This window comes from Perca fluviatilis, chromosome 13, assembly GCF_010015445.1.
Source record: "Perca fluviatilis chromosome 13, GENO_Pfluv_1.0, whole genome shotgun sequence".
NCBI lineage: Eukaryota > Metazoa > Chordata > Actinopteri > Perciformes > Percidae > Perca > Perca fluviatilis.
The window spans coordinates 22,683,992-22,701,907 of record NC_053124.1 but is presented as its reverse complement, the minus strand read 5'-3'; the positions used below and the strand labels follow the sequence as shown (position 1 = coordinate 22,701,907).

Below are 17,916 nucleotides of genomic sequence, written 5' to 3'. Positions count from 1 at the left end.
CAGAGTAACAGTGATACACCTTACAATAATGCTGTAGCTGCTATCTAGTGTCATAAAATATGCTATGAAATAGACAGTATAGGCATATAGCAGAGTAACTGCTTGTGATTATTCCCCTGCAATTGGTAGTTTTTGTCAGAATTTGGGTATAATACATAACCCATTGCTATTATTAACCTAGGTGTGTTAATTGTATAGCCCACTAACCATAGTAAATCAAAATTGGAATGTTTCCAATATTCCCCAGCTAAACTTTCCATGGAAAGCAATATTAAAAATATCCAGTTTATTCCCATTAATTCCCATTTCTTCCCGTTAATTCCCATGAAAGATTCCAAATTGGAATGTTTCCAAAATTCCCCAGCTAAACGTTCCCAAAATTTCCCCGAAAATTTTCGCCTCTTTGCAACGCTAAGCGTACATACAGACCTAAAGCTGGACTTCATTACAGACACCTACAAGGCAGTCCCAGTCACTGATTGCATAATAAGTTGGTTCTACAAAACAGTATATCTGGCTCTAAATACACACAGATTGCAAAGCATAAACTGAATGACAGGCACGTTGCAGATTTGTCCTGCATTGTCCCGTATGTAAATCTGTCACTCACTGGAACAAAGCAGTGCCAGCCAGCTCTGGAGGTCAACATGTCATTCTTGCAAGTGAACTGACACATCTCGTATACAGACTATTATATACCCCACAATTTAATGAATGAAAATAATCTTCAACTATCCGCTAAAGTGTTGATTGGAATTAGACCATCCACTTCTTAGTATACCGCTTGTAGGATGAGATGAAGGTCTAATTTCCCTGTTTCAAAACTTTTCTTTTAAAAAGAAGCTTACTGGAAGTTATGATGCCCGCAAACAGGGACTGTTGGTTTCTGGGACACAGACTAGAGAAACAGAGGGCTTTTTCAGAGGTTGAAACTTCCTTTTTCATTTTTTCCCTCTGGTTTGGCATTAACGCTTAAACATGGCCCCACCCAACCATCAGTCAATATAAAAAAAAGGAGACAGTTGCTTATTTTTGTTTTGACAGGTCCAAGGGAGTGTATAACTGTGTTCTGAACTGCAAATCCACTTTGTAAACTTTTGGGCAAACATGTTTATGTGTTCAACTCCAAACAATGGGTCCAAAATATATGAATCATACTACTGAGCACTCTGCAGTGTAAACAAAAGTGTGTATTCCAGGATGGAAAGATTGGCCAACCCTGCTCTAAAAGGGAAAGATGTTTTTTGTTTTTTTTCAGGCCAACCTGAAATTAAACTCTGAACTAGCAAAAGCTATTAAAAACACAGCACAGGGCAAGCGAGGAGTGCTGCGGTTTGCAAAAAGTCACACACTACATATTGACGAGATTTCTGTGAAGCAATGTAACAAGTTCAGCACAGCAACAATGAGGAACTTACACTGTGTCTTCTACAACAGCTGACATGTAGTGATGTACATTTTTGCAAAGCAGGCACATATTTCATCCTTAAAGCGTAACTCTCGCCAAAATGCAACATAGGGCCTTTTTGTGAATTTACCCGAGTCAAACTTTCGTTTAAAAGCATAATTAGGTCAGAAGCGCCACTTTTAAGATTTACCGTATTCTCGTTTTCAGTCAAATGGCCTATTGAATGGGAGTGCTAGGGGCACTACTATGATCACATCAAAATCACTATTTAGTCAAAAAGTGTCGATCTCCGAATGCGACGTAACAGGGAGGAGAGTAAAGATGGAAAGCTCCTAAAGCTTAGTTCCATATAAATGCATGGATAATTTTTTGTTTTGTCGTTAGTGAAAAACAATATTGACCTTGTAGTTGAAAAAGGAGCCTCATAAGAAACAATACTAAAATCAATAGATGCGTTCATTCGCATTCGGAGATCGACACTTTTTGACTGGCAAGATGGTGGCGAGCGGAAAAACCAACAGCTACAGTGAGTTGTTCAAAACCTTTTTTAGTAAACTCTGTGTACACACACACACACACACACACACACACACACACACACACACACACACACACACACACACACACACACACACACACACACACACACACACACACACACACACACACACACACACACACGCATATCGCCCCTGGTGATACTTTGAGCAAAGTTTCATGTTGTTTCGAGCCTTCTTTGTGTTTGAAAATAGTGATTTTAATGCGATCATAGTAGTGACCCTAGCACTCCCATTCAAAAGGCCATTTGACCGAAAACGAGAATACGGTAAATCTTAAAAGTGGCGCTGCCGTCCTAATTATGCTTTGAAACGAAAGTCTGACTTGGGTACATTCACAAAAAGACCCTAGGTTGCATTTTGGGGAGAGTTACGCTTTAATGTCTATTTTCCATGCCAGTTGTCAGCCATGCTTGTAGAAACTGTCTGAGAATCTGCAGCCAAAAGAAACTAAGTTGAAACACACACTGCAGACTGGGGATACTTCTCAATGAAGGTCACCCTTCAGATACTTTGCAATATACATCCATGACAGTAAAGCCATGTTTCCAAAGCTAATGACTATATGGCCTCTTTCATGTCTTACAGGGAATGACCACATGCTGCACTGATGTTGTTTTGATTATTGCCCAAGCACATAGACGTATATGTTTAGATATTAATAGTCAAACTGCACTAGCGCCAAACAGGACCAAAACAAAAAGAAAGAGAAACACAAACCATTAAATTGATACAGCAAAGTGGAGAGCGAGCATAATCCAAACCAGCATCTGATATTTTGTTTGAGATTCTTGTGCTGCGGCCCAAACTAGTTAACATTGTTTGTCTAATTATGCTCAACAAGGCATGATGCTGAAAAGAAGAGAATCCTGTCACCTAAACACATAAATATTGCAAAAAAACACAGATCCACACAGAGTTTCAACATGTGCTTGGAAATAAATTAGTAATGTGATCACAATAGCAATGTCTGTTTCCCGAAATGAGTCTGAGTCTGCAACAACGGCTCGACTAATCCACTCCCAGCCGCCTCTGCTGGTTTTCATTAGGCTGCGGTGGCTGTGACACTTGTTTTGTGTTCCTCACAGGTTGTTAAAGTCATTTAGTACAGATGTATACATGTGCATTACACGTTAGCAGAGCTTACGTTTGTACATATGGCACTGACTTAGCCTGGAGGCTTACCCTACCATTAACTACAGCTGATACATGCCACTAACCTTTACCTTACCATTATTAAAGAAGACCAAAAAACTATTTTAGCTCACGCTGGATGCAACTTCAGTGAAACCACTTGTCCCTAATTCATTCACAATCAGGTTGTTTAAAGTCCAAGATTTGTCCCAAAATGTGGATTATGGCATGGTATACCACACACACACACAAAACACAAACACACACACACACACACACACACACACGCACACAGGACCATCAGGCCCTCCAGTCCTGGAGGATTTGATGTTTTGACATCTGGAGAGCAGCTGCCCTAACCTCTCCTCCTCTCCAGTCTAGCCCAACCTCTCCCTCGAGGGACTAAAGGCATTTCTCCGTCTGCAGCTCCACATTCAACACCACTCCACTATTATCCCCCTATGTAGCCCCACCCTCCTGTGGAACGCCCTCATAGTCTTTCCAAGCCCTAAATCTGGACCAGCTAAATTATACAGGAGAGACATTTTTAGGGAACAGAGGCAGAGATATATAAAAAAAGAAAAAAAAGAAGAAAAAAAAAAAGGCCTGAGCCTTGAATCCAGCTTTTCCTTCTCTCCGAGGTGTGTTGATCTCTCGGTTTCCCTCTCACTCTAACTCTTACTCGGTCTTCATAGTCTTGGAAGATAAAGAAAGCAAAGTGATGGCTCATAGCTGGCTGACTGGCGCTGTCGACAGACGGCTGTGTTCTTCTCACCTGGCATATATATATATATAAAAATATAAATATAAGATCAGACCACAGCCCCCAGGAACAGCGACAGAGTGGCTGCCTGCCACTGAGACGCACAATGCTGATCAGACATCAGTCTTTCACAAACACACAGTCGGGTGGCATCAGAGATGAGAGGAAACCAGGGCTTCATCTCAGCCTTTATAATGATGCCCTGGGATGTGTCACTCTGAATTTCTGTGCATGTCCACACATGTTCATATTTTGTCTCATGGGAGGTGAGTTCTCAGGGTGTCATTAGTGACTCACGACCTCCAGGGACAAAAGAGGCCAGTAGCGTGAAAGCATGAAACTCTTTTAGTGCACTCTGTAAACACATCAGTTTCACTCTCATGGTGCTCCAATTCCAGAATCAATACCGGATCTCTGCCAGCATACAATACACAAGGAGATTTCTTAGCTGCTAGTGGAGCAAAACCAAATTACTGTCTCTTATTTACGCAATTTATTCTTTCCACCTTCCTCATGGGCTATCAAGGTAGGAGGCTGGCTGTGTTTGTACAATGTTTAACCCTTTCAGCATGAGAACGTCTCCTTGGCTTTTGGCCTTAATGAACTACAGATTTCAGCTCTCTGCTTGTCTCGGAGACATGCCAAGTCTGGGAAAAGTGGATAGAGATGTACAGAAAAACATGAACTATTCCAGCTGCTTCTATCTTTCGTCTCTATTCTTGTCCAGGGGTGGGACGGGAACCCCTCTGCTTCCCCTCCCTCCAGTAAATCTGCGCCAGCCTGTCCTCCCTGTCTGTCTGTGTCGGCATGAGTAAAGCTAGATGGCTGTCTACAGCGTTTCTGTGCTGAGGGAGAGTAATTAACTGCTGCCTCACCTGCCTAGGGGTAGGAAGAAAGAGACAGAAAAATGTTGAGAAAGTTTCTGTGCAAGGACATTCAGAAAAATGTGGGTCTAAAATAATGTTTGCTGCCATGTACAGTGTTTTTTTGTCGAGCTCTAAATAAATGTAAAGGGAATGAAAGACTCACAACTAAATGAAATGAGTGGAGGAGGATGACCTATACTTACAACTTCATTCTAAGAACAGCTTGTCTTGGGGACTGTGTTCTTTGCATAACAGGAAATAGTCTATTTTCTTTTAAAAGGTGTACCCACAGGGCACACATATTCTTGCTGTTGGGAAAGAAAAGCAATGGGGATTGCGGGTCACTCTGGCCCGTATTTTTCTTCAGAGGACTCTAAGGCAGCCTAACTGTGCAGTACACTTTAAGGAGGGCCCCCAGGGGTAAACATGGGGGCAAAACAGGAAAACGCCAAAGTAGAAGCGTTCATGCCCATACCCGGCTTTCAATCATTGCTCTGACACAATGGAGACAGGAGCAGTCACAGAAACAAACTGGACCACAGAGACACTAAAAGGAAGTGAAAACAAACAAACGAGTGTCGACATGAAATACAGCCCTGTGGTTTGCCTTTAGATAATACCCCCTTTCTATTATTTCCACATATCCTGGCCTTGTTTTTGCTACAGAATGACCAACATAAGTAACGGTACATTAGTAATGTGAAAGCTGATCCTTGAGACTTCTACAAGATGGATTGTGTGCTTGTAACTTTTAGATTTTGTTCCCACAGTGATAAATGGGTGGTGGAAGACACACGCGTAAGTCCTGTCGCACTGTGTCACACATGCAGTAAGTGAACTTGGTGGAGGTGGAGTTGCTCACTGCGCTCCTAATTGGTAAAGCCATCAATGTGCTCTATTCCTTAGAGGTCATGCGAGCTGTGGAGGCAATTTTTCTTTTTACGGTATTTCTGAGGATATTCACACAGGCCACAAAGGGAAATTCATCAATCAGTGCTTCTATTGATTTCCTTTACCCTCGGCTAATCTCTAATTTAAAAAGGAAAAACAGAGTTATGTCTACTATTAACTAAAGGTCACATGTGATGTTTACTGTGTGTCCATGCTATTGTAGTCTCGCTTTGCCAGACCTTCCTCCACAGCGCTGCATAGGAGGCTCTGGCTAGTCCACACAGCATTCCGGGATGGGAGAAAAACGTGCTCTGGTTTATTGGCATTTCTTTAAACCAATCACAATCGTCATGGGCGGCGCTAAGCTCCGAAAGGGGGCCGCTGCAAAATAACCTCGGGAAGGAACTTGTTTTGGTGGAACATGTACGTTCAAAAGTTGTTTTAGTTGTACGAGAGACAACTCAGATTGGACAGATAGTCTAGCTAGCTGTCTCAATTTACCGTGCAGCGATCTGAGGAGCAGTAAACCATAGTCCTCATAAATCCACCGGAGTTTAAAATTCCAACACAAAGAAAGCCGAAGGAAACGGTCATTGGAGAAAAGACATGCATCCGGCGGAATTTCCTGCGGCACCAGAGCAATCCCGGAAGTGGAACATCGAGGATATAGGCTAATGCTATTGTATCATGTTTAAGGCAGGTGTCCACAAAACACACTCGATCACCATACGTACACAAAACACTGAGGTGGGTGCTGAGGGCAGGAAAGGAATAGTTCAACATTTTGGGAAATATGCTCATTCGCTTTCCCGTTGAGAATTAGAGGAGACAATGACCAGCATTTTATCCTACAATCATGTGCGTCTGATTATATCTTACCTCCAATTGCATTACACCTGGAGATCATCTCCCACAGTACAAGGGCCATGGAGTAAACATCGGCCTGTTTGAAAGACTCAATGTTTTCTAGGTTGATTCTAGACTCCAAGACCTCCGGGGCCATGTACCTGGCTGTACCCACCTGAGAGAAAACAGGGTGAAAGAGATGTCTACGTCATTATAGTCCATAATACCACAGTGGAGTTGTTTAGTTTAAAAAGCCTGGATACGTAGACCATCTTAGCAGTAAGAATTATTTACCAGCATTAATCAAGTGACAGGTAGTTATTTTGTGCTGTAGTAAGCTGTCGCATCCCATTTATCTGAATTAAAAACGTGTTTGATTTATAAAATAATTGGAAAAACAAAAGGTAGCTCTGAGCTCAACAGCACGTTGCTTGTCTTCACATAATTACCACCTTGGAAAATGTGTTCACTGGTGCTTCCACCGAATGCATTAAGGGCATTACAATGCATTAGGTGTGCTGTGCAGTTAAGGGTGAGGCCTTTTTATAATGAGTCATTTTCATAACAGAGTCTAATATGACTCTGGCCTATTACATCAGTGTAATGAGTCCATTAAGAATCAATCAAGCCTGTTTTGCTTGTGACTATTATAAAACGTCCACCTCAGAACACTTACAACACTATTTCTATCAGCATTATCCAAGATATAGAGGGTGCCAAATATTTAGAGATGGAGTCCCTGTGTGATGAGGATCAGAAATGAAATGTGATTGATAGCACGGCTCTGCTGAGGGTCTGATAAATATCTTCAAAGAAATGTTTTGGCAGGGCCTGGAATGGCCTGTGTCTGGTGCGTCTACGCCAGAGATGCTCACAAGTCTTTGAGCTAGAGTCCAAGTCAAGTCTCAAGTCTTTGAGCTAGAGTCCAAGTCATGTCTCAAGTCTTTGAGCTAGAGTCCAAGTCACGTCTCAAGTCTTTGAGCTAGAGTCCAAGTCAAGTCTCAAGTCTTTGAGCTAGAGTCCAAGTCACGTCTCAAGTCTCTCGTGGATATAATGCGTGTTGAACCTGCTAAGTTCATCCAGGCTGCTTATAATAATGCATAGCTATATATAATAACATCTAGCAAACAACTGTCAGAGTTAACTACCCATAGGTCATAGATAAAGCAAGAAGCAAGCCAACGTTAGATGGCCAATGCTGAGCTAAACATGTTTGCTATCCTATCAGTTTGGGTTTTCAGGTGCATGATAAAGTTAGATCTAGTGGTTGAGCCAGAATACTTTATCTTGATACCACACATTTTGCATTTAGCTCCTCTCTTTAAGTGTTTAAAGCCAAAGCTTATGATGAACGGCACAGACATGTTACGCATTGCGTAGGCAGTTTATAGGTTACGCAGGGAGGGGAATAACATTCAGCTCATCGACGTTTCCTAAAACTAAAGAATGTTCACAATTCCCGCATCTCGAGTCTGAGTTGAGTCTCTGGTCTGCGCAAATTATAAGGAGATGATTATTTTTTGTTTATTTTTTTTTATCTCTGAGAGGACCAAAAGCCAAGCAAAACTAAATAAAACCCCCACATTTAGGATTAGAAGGCTTTACCTGCCCACTGTTGGCCAGCTCGTCCACAGACAGAGCGTTGTCCAGGCGGAGGGCGAGGCCAAAGTCACACAGGCAGCAGGTCAAGTCGCTTTTCACGAGTATGTTGGAGCTCTTAATGTCCCTGTGCGCGATAGGCACCTTGTAGCGACCGCAGGGGGTGTGGTCACTGTGAAGGTGCGCCACTCCACATGCTAGCGAACCCCCCAGCAGCCACAGGTCGTGCCAGCTGATGATGTGGTGGATCAAGAACTCTTGGAGGTTTCCTCTTGGATGGTAGGCTGTGATCAGCCAGCACTGTCTCTGCACCTTCCTATCCTCTGCTGTCAAGAAGTGAAGCACATTTTCATGTCTCAAGTCTGCGTCTGAGAAAATTTCCTTCTCGTTCTTCCAGAGTACTCTTACGGCCGGAAAAAACGGCCACTTCTCAAAGCCTTGCCTTTCGCTTCGACTCCTGCAATTGCTTTGCTTTGGCATGCATATTGTCCACGTCTTTCCTCCAATCCTGAACATCCAGTTCAATGGGCAGTGGCTCTGTGTTGTGGTTGAGGTTGTTGGGGGGGGGGGGGGGGGGCACACGACACCTGGGGGGGGGACGGGGGGGGGGGCGCGCACGAGCAAACGCACCCCCCCACCCAAAACATTTTCCTTGTTTTTAACTATTCTTTTATATTTTTACATTAACATAATTGTACCTTATTCAAATACTACTATCTATTTGTTGTTTATTGCTTCCGTTGTTCTTTCCTTGCATCACATCTCATTTATGACACACTTCTAATAAAAGAATTTCATCCACTTCCATGCTCCTCAACTCCATCTGAATTAATTATTATTTTGGTGCATCCATATTTTTTCAATGACCATTAGTAATCATGATACCATGTAATTTTGGTCTATTAATTATTTCTTTTTCCTATTTTCTATATTTACTGTTTCTCCATATATCACTAATTTCCTATTTTCATATTTTCATTTATTTCTGTTATTTCTGTGGCTACGTTCCATGTGTATGTATATATATATATATATACACATATATATATATATATATATATATATATATATACTATACATACACATATATATATATATATATATAAATATATAATATATATATATATATATATATATATATATATATATATATATATATATATATATATATATATATATACATACACACTGTATATCCAAAGCTTTGAGAACAGCTACATGGGGATTATTTTGTCAACCACATTAGTATTGATTCAAAAGTGGGAGATTTTATTATTCTTTCTGTACGATGTTTCGAAACACTATTTTTTCACCTGTGCTTTTTATGGAATGAGCATTAACATAAAACAATTTGTCACCCACAATACAAAGAAATACAATTCTGCAGATTGTATCTGCATCTAGCTAGTAGTAAAGTAATATCCTCAGAGCAGCAGAGGAACCTGAGCCGTCCCTGTGGAATGTCTATAAGCATCAGAAAGCTAAAGTTAGCATCTGGGCTCCAAACCCTAACCCAGTCAACCACATATTGTGTCTCTTTATAGTATTCTTATAATTTAGGTGGTGGTGTGTCTGGGAGCTGCTACGGTTTTGGCAAACAGTGAAAGTTTATGCTTGTGCTGTGTTTATAGTCCAGTATTTGAAGCAGCAGTCATAAAATGACTTATAAAAACTATATCTCCAGACAAAACATACTAAAGAAGAAAACCCCAATTGGTCCACAGTTTGATGAGTTCTAAATTTACTCATTTACTGTATATGACGTCTTGTCTAGTTGCTAAACTGCACAACTTTCCTAAACATTTTAAAATTAGCACTTATTTTGGTTTCACATTTTGGTTGCGAAAATGTGAGATTGCAAAAGTTTTAAAGCAGAAAAATGCTAACATTTTCCCCATTTTGCTTAAGAACTGAGAAGAAACTAGAGGAAAACGTAGATGTGATGAGCAGAGTTGGGTTGAAATAAGGGCAACAAACAGGGAAGGCATCTAGCTGACTACCCAGTGAAGCCCTCGGCTTCTCTCCAATTTCTTTTTTTCTAAACAGGAAACCACATGTCTGAAATCCTCAACATGGCCCCAGACAGTTTGTTTTTATTTTCGTAGAGCGAGAAGCTATTTCTCACAACAAACCTGTCACTGTGCCTCCCGGACTCTCTCAGCTTCGGCCAAAACCCTCACTTACAGGAGAAAAGATTCTGTGAATGGCAAAACTTGTGAATTACTCGTTCACAGTCTTAGTGTTAAATTTGGGGGATTGGGTGGCCGGGTTGGTTCAGTGGTAGAGCAAGCACACATATACTGAGAGCTTTATGCCTCGACGCAGAGGTCCAGGGTTCGAATCCGACCTGTGACAATTTCCTGCATGTCTTCCTCCCCTTTCTCATCTAGGTGTCCTGTCAAAAATTAAAGGCAGAAAAGCCCAAAAAATAATCTTTAAAATTTTTGGGATTGGGAGGCTGTACCCAACTGGTTAAAGCCTCTTGATTTAAGATTTTCCTTCAGTTAAAAGTGTTTGCTCTGGAGCAGTGTTTGTTAAGTGATTCTTTAAATACATTTGGGAAACATTTTGGAAAATAAGCTTGTCTGCTTTCTTGCCCAGAGTTAGATGAGAAGATCGTTACAAGTCCCCTATTTTTTGGTTAAATATGAAGTTGGAGACAGGAGACAATTAGCTTAGCATAAAGACTGGAAGTAGAGGGAAACTGCTAACCTGGCTCTATCCAATGGTAACAAAATCTGCAACAAAACAAAGCTCAGTGACGTCCAGAATCTTGTCAGCTGAGACTCCAGAAAATCATTGCTCCCTGCCAAGAAATAGCCTGGCACATCAAAGTTTCTGTTTTTGTGCAGATTAAACAGATATAACTTTCGAGGTACGGGTAGACGGACTTTGTAACCTTTGAACAGAGTCAGGCTAGGTATTTCCCCCTTTTTCCAGTCTTTATGCTAAGCTAAGCTAAGTGCCTCCTAGCTCCGGCTTCATATTTTCTGGGCAGAAATGAGTGGTACCCATCCTCTCATCTAATTAAACTTTTTAAAGCTTTACCTAGTAGATTATTTCATATATACAATAACACGTGCTTCTTGTTCTCAAGTTAGTTCATTTCTAAAAGTTTTTGTAAATGCATTTCTGATAACATGGTTAAAAACACCCTTAGGTCACAGACAGACAGTATATAAGAATGGACCAACAGACCCCGTTGCTCTGGACGGAGACCAGTGAAGGCAATTAGAAGCACTTTTCCGGTGATCGCTAGCGTTACTGCGCAGCCTCCAACTGACAGAGACAACGTAAATGTGACGTGAGCAACGTGTCTGAAAGTTGTAAGTCTTCTGGTAGCTGTTCCAAGAGAAATCTCAATCATTCCCAATCTTGCAGAGACGGAGAGCGTAGGTATATGTAAGGAGATAACATAGGCACAGGCTAATCATTGCTAACTAAAATGCTGGTTAACATTAGTAATTAAACCTAAACAGCTCATGTAAGTCGAAACTGCCTGCGAGCTTCTCCTGTACTATACGGTAATTCCTCTACTATGTGACACAATCGTTAGCCTATTTTTACAAAAACGTCTGCTTCGGAGCCATAACGTGAGGTACAAGGTAATGGAGCATTTTATACATTGTCGTGTTTCTTTAGAAATAAACAACGGACAAATAGAGTCTTTAAACACTTCAGATGTAAAGTTATTCGCTGTCAAGTGACATCAAAATGAATGCTAGTCAGTGGAATGCTAACGGGAGGTGATCGCTTTGTAGCATCAAAATTGCGCCATAGGAGGTTCGAGTTCTGAAGCGAAGCTTACCCCCTTGGTCAGGTACAATGAGGGTTTACCGTTACCATGGCAACTCTGAGGTATTTCAGCTGGTATGTGACAAACAACTTAGTATTTCCTGTAACTAAGGTAATGGCTTTCCTAAATGTATCCTTCAGTTGTGGGGAAAAATACCTTAAGTGAAAGCTCAATCAGAAAAAATGCTTGGTACAATGGGTTACTGGTCACTAGCTAAAAGAGGAAGAGGCAGATTAACCCAAATTTACTGGCATTGTTGCCTTGTCGTTTTTAGCTGGAGCTCCTTCATTACTACACTGTCCCATGTTAGTCACTAAAAAGTTACAGACAGTGCACAGACATTCTTAACAGTAAGCATGTATATTTCCATTACGTGGTTTGCACTGTGCAGATGCTTTCAATTTGGCTCTCAGTGCAGAGCCAGGTCTCAGAAATGTACCTCCGTGTTATTACTGCCTGGATGCTGTAGTCAAAATACATCTGATTCCAGGACCAATGTTGTAACTGGAGTCTACAAGCTAAAGTCTTCAAAAGCTGTTTGTAATCATGTATCTGGAGGGCATTACAGTGCACACGTGTTAGCATTCATTCATGACGCTTTACATGACAAGCTGATAGAAACTGGCATAATAATATCAGGCCGACGGGGACTATGACGTTATCATGTTATGTGGCACAGATGTAAGAACCAAAGAGTCTCATTTTTACATGCATAAAACAGTGTTACTGCACTATTGCTCCACTGTGAATGAATGCAAGAGGGATGGATTAATAAGGAACTTATGTCACTTTGAAATACTTAAAAAGGAGTAGGAGTCAAAATTGTGGGAAATACATTTGTGCTTTTTTGGCTGAGTTTTAGATAAGAAAATCAATACTACTCTCGTCTATCTGTTTAATGTAAGGCTACAGCCAGCAGCCATTTAGCTTAAAGACTGGAAACAGGGGGAAACAGCTAGCCTGACTGTCACAAAGTCAAGAGTTCTTTTCTTTTGCTGCTACAGATTTTGTTATCTTAGACAGAGCAAAGCTAGCTGTTTCACATGCTTCAGTCTTTATGCTACATTAATTAATATTTAGCATACAAACATGATGGTATTAATCATCTCATCTAACTCTCTGCAGCAAAGCCAATAAGCGTATTTCTCGATTTGTTGATCTAGTCCTTTAATTTTTAGGAAAACAAAATTAACTGTCATCCCATTTTATGAAACATAAACATATGGTATTTCCAGTGCACGATGGATGCATCTTACCGAATCCATATTGTTTTGTTTTAAAGAGCACAAATCTCAAAAAATACATTGGTTGAAGAAGGTCACTAAGCTCAAGAGTGGGTGAAAATGCAGAATTAGAAGGTGAAGTAATTTTGTCTTAACTTACAGGAGTTAAAGAAGATACGCTCATTGCACTCATCCTCAGAGCAGGAACAGATAAAGAACTGTGAGCCCATGCCCTTTCTTTCTTTCATCTCACACTTGGTGTTGTTGTAATCCTCCAGGGACAGGTCATACAGCTTCTCATATCGGTTGTGGCAAACTGTATCAAAGGTGAAATTGTCATCTTTCTTCCTCCTTGGAAAGAGAAAACACGCATAAAAAATACTGCCGTTTACTGGATTAAGATTGATTTGTAAGCTTGGCTTACTCTTTTGGCAGTGATGTCCCCTTTTCAGAGAGGTGTATTATCATGTAACAAGGCAATGATGGCAGGTCTGCAGTTGTGCAAATGATGCAATTTTAAGCCGTACAGTGATGAAGTGATAACTGTAAATGGCATATCTGTCTCTTTCAGCAGTCCTCAGTCTCAGCATTATGTAAATGACTGCAATACAGAGGTCACATTTACAAACAGCGAGATTTTGAAATACCATTACAAACAGGAAAAAAGGAAAACCCTGAACCTGCAAAAAATTTCAGATTCAAACGTCCCTTCTGGGCAGCATTGGCCATGCAGTTATGAGGAACATTTTAAAGAGGGGCTGCTGTCCATGTGCCATTAGCTTTCTGCTGACCTCAGCGATGTTGCGGGCATGATCTGAGCTAATATAATGAGAAACATCAGCACAGCCTTAAGCTTTTGACACAAACACAAATCTGCTTCCTGCTGTTTCTCACATTCAGAGTCAGATTTGATGCCGATGAATGTTTAGGCGCTCACATGCCTTCGTAATGCAGCCAACTGTTTTCACACAAATGCTGACTGACAAAAGTGTTCAAAGGAAAAGGTCACTTAAAAGGAAGACATGTTAGGGCTTATGGGAGAATGATGAATAACCTGATTAAAAAAAAAAAAGACTATCCATTGTGCCCTCATTTCCTCACTTCTTTGTTAACTCCGCCAAGGAGGTTATGTTTTCGGTTTGGTTTCTTTGTCAGCAGGATTACGGAAAAACAACTGGCCCGATTTTCATGATGAAATGTGGTGGAAGGGTGTAGCATGGGCTAAGGAAGACGCCATTAAATTGTGAAGCAGATCCAAATCACGGTGCGAATACACCAATTATTTTTCTCTTCCGTTAATATTGAGAGATGGGGCATTTGGGCTTGGTGGAGGCCTGCCGCTCTGAGTGCCTTCCTAGTTTGTACATGTAGTATTACCTAAGAGGTGAATGTAATGAAAAACGCTCTTTTAACTTTAACTATACTAAACTAAAACAGTTTGCATCATAACACTGGCTTTTATTCATATAGAAAAGTGCATTTAGAGGACACTTACCAGATAGTGACACACACATCATCGTCATTGGGGCAGATGGACGTGATGTCACACTCCACCTTGCAGATCCCTCTACCTGTGCAGCTGGTGGCCTGCACATCACAGAACTTGCACAGCCTTCGTGGCTTCATTATAGAGGCTTCTGGAAAAGGAGAAGAGAAAAGACAGTGAGTTGGGTTTACAAAAAAAAAAATTCAGTCTACTCTGTAAAAACATAAAACAGACTCAAGCCCAGTTTCATATGTACAACTGGGTTGACTAAGCAGAGTTCAGCATTATAATGACAGACTACTCAGAAATTTTAAACACTCCCATGATGATCAAACATATGAGTATACATGCTATTTATTAGCATGAAAAGCAAAACAAACTTCAAATCTAATTAAAGGGTGGGAGTCTTTTGGAATTTACAGATGAGTAGAAGCAGATATTCAACATAACCACAAGAAAATCCAAACTATTTCATCCTAGAGGGGTGGACAGATTTTTTCCGTGCGAAGTCTGAACAATAAGAGCGGCATGCAGTGGCATCCACCTCCTTTGGTCTTGTTCTGACTTGAATTTTTCTGGCAGGCAGACCCATATCAGTGAGACAGACAGGATTGTGTGATGAGTGCCTGTGGGTTTGATAATTATCTGAGGAGACAACTGCCAGACAGGCAAGAACAACAAACAAAGGAAACATGGATGCACCTCCTCACTAAGGAGTCTCTAATTTGTCAAGCTGATGAGTCGGCTCCCCATCTAGAAAGGTGTCGCGCCAACTCTACTCATGCATATAAAAAACAGGGAGGACAACATTATGTATTAGTGTCTATGAATGTTTGGAGAGAGAAAGAAATGTGTGTGTGCGTGTGTGTGTGTGTACTTGTTGGTGAGTGTTTGTATTCGTACAGAAATCTGTCTGCAATTTGTCCTTGCATTGAGAGGCTATTATTGATCAAATTCAGCCAGGCAGCATGCCTCTGTTTGCCATTTCCACAGAAAGGAGAGATGAGCAACACGGAAGGTGAACAATCTCTCCTGTCTTTTCCGATTTTCCTTTTCCTAAAAGGGAGTACTCTCCACCACATATTAAGTATGAGTAGAAAGTGGATCTTGTGGCTTTCAGAGTTGGACATTACCAGAGGATATTCCAAAATTTCAATCAATCTAGCACCAGTGGTTAAAGTATCGTCAGGAAAAACATGTGTCTCACATCATGTTGTTAGAATGTGATGTGTTTGTACAAGTGTACACACAATGTGGACTCAAGTGGTACGATGAAGTTAGGTCACTCGCTGTGAGTCTGTTGACTAAACAGTGAAGGTGAAAGAGATATGATGAAGACTGTACTCCTTCCAGATCTTAAGAGTTTGTCTTGAAAAAGAATACACACTGAAAGTTAAACTGAAATCAAAATAGCCAAATAACAAAAACAGGAAGAGAAAAAGCATGCAACAGTGCTGCTACAGTAATACAACATAACCACATTTTGACTGTGTGCGGAGTCCACCTGCACAGGAAGTTGAACCTGTTCCTTGCATCAGAAAATGCAGCTTGTGACCAAACCAAAAGAGAAAGTGGGCTCATTTCTACCTTCAAACTCTGGTTTACAGATTACCTCCGGAAGAACCACTGTAAACAAACATGTGTGATGCATCTGAAGCAGTAGCTAGTTGTCTAAAGATGGCATTGACAAGACTCACATGACCACAACGTGAGATGTTTTCGACAGGGAAGTGTAAGTGAAACCAGACTTATTGACAGGAGACGGTGAAGAAGTCTGTTCAGTATCCTTTCGCCTCTGACTTCACACTAACTTGAGGAAAAGGTGCTGTGCGAGTGTGCTTGTATTCCTATAACCATGCACAAAAAGCCCACTGTGTCATTTCACCCAATCTGCAGAATGGGGTTAGACCTCCAGCTTGCAGCAGCAGAAATACTGTACAACCTGCAGCAGGAAAGAGCAGCAAATCTAGAACAGTAGGCCTATATGTCAATCATGGCATCCTGATACTTTCACAGGAAGTTAGCAGGATATTTAAGATGGGTATTGCTTTCTGGCCTAGTTATAACTCAGAGACTCCCACACAAATAAAAACATCAAAATATTACATTTGAACTCCAGACTTAACTACTTGACAGAGCAATTTAAAACTATGCCTGGCGGGTTGGTGAGGTGTTTTGAAGTAAATCAGCACTGAGGGGATAGTCCATGCTTGAGTGCGAGTGGTGGGAAGGTGGTTGAGCCGGAGTAATTATATCATTAGAGCAACTCCTCTCAAAGAGCATAACACAGGAGGCGGGCTATGGAAGGGATGAATGGTAGTAATTGTCACCCAGGGCTACATATAATTGCAGAAAAAAAAAAAAAGAGGATTAGGAGCAGCTAAAGCCACTTGGTGCCGCTGGGACTAAGTCGGAGACAGATGAAGGTACATTGTACAAACATTGTCTTCCTCAGGGGGGCTGCTAGACCTGTTAGCATTGTGGCTGCACATCAAAGATGGAGATAACTCATCTGAGCTTTAAAGGCTGCGACTTACAACAGGTGATGTTCTCCCAAAAACTGTAGCATTCGCAGTTAGCCGAGTAAACTGAAATTAAGTTTCAGGAAGACATGGGAATAGTTATAGTGCTAGCAAAACAAGACAAAAGCTTATTGAATAAGTGAAGCATTTAAGGCTCAACCTGCGCACTTGGGGAGTTTCTGCTGTTTTTATTACATTCATTTGACTTTATATAGGCAAATGAAAAGCGGTGTAATAATGTAGCCTACTACAGGAACATGTAAAACACATGCATAAACAATGAGTAAAGCTTAAAATATTTTCCTAAAAGAAGGCAATTTGTCACTTTGTAGCGCTCGCTAACGCTTCGTTCACGTCGCAGCTGGGATAAAACGCAGCCACAGCTCTTGTCAACTTTTCTCGACGTAACAAAGTTTAACTCACCCGCCTCCTCGAGCTGAATACTACCAAAGAGTATCGCTCCACACCAAAAAGCGGAAAACCGAAGTAGCTCCATTTAGAGACGGATTATACACTCCCTTCTCTCATTAATTAGGCTAACCAAAGCCTTGACAACGGGTTAATATCCAGGCTCCGTGGACTTTCTTCGGTCCGCCTGTTGCTCCCCCGAAACGCCTTCACAGCTCCGGGTAGAAGGAGCAGAGTAAACACACCAGGCAGGACTTGCCCTATATGACTCACACAGTATGCACTTTTCATGAAACAGGAAATCTTCAGAGGGGTTGGACAGTTTTTTTTTTCTTCTTCAACTTCTCAGTCAGTGCTCATGTGGCTCACAAAGTCCTGAACCGTGTCATTAAGGAGAGGCTGAAACCCAGCAGAGCG

General features: G+C 41.2%; 1 protein-coding gene across 1 annotated transcript in view; it reads right to left on the bottom strand.

Annotated features, from left to right (window-relative positions):
* The window catches only part of LOC120571841 (TGF-beta receptor type-2-like), a 22,942-nt gene extending 5,176 nt beyond the window's left edge, over window positions 1–17,766 (bottom strand). The window contains exons 1-5 of the mRNA XM_039820932.1: window positions 17,515–17,766; window positions 14,579–14,720; window positions 13,244–13,434; window positions 8,071–8,465; window positions 6,499–6,640 (exon numbers count right to left, since the gene is read on the bottom strand). Of these exons, the coding sequence (XP_039676866.1) occupies window positions 6,499–6,640; window positions 8,071–8,465; window positions 13,244–13,434; window positions 14,579–14,720; window positions 17,515–17,587 (943 nt within the window). The 5' untranslated portion in view covers window positions 17,588–17,766. The remainder of the gene's footprint in view (window positions 1–6,498; window positions 6,641–8,070; window positions 8,466–13,243; window positions 13,435–14,578; window positions 14,721–17,514) is intronic.
* Window positions 17,767–17,916: the final 150 nt, after the last annotated feature.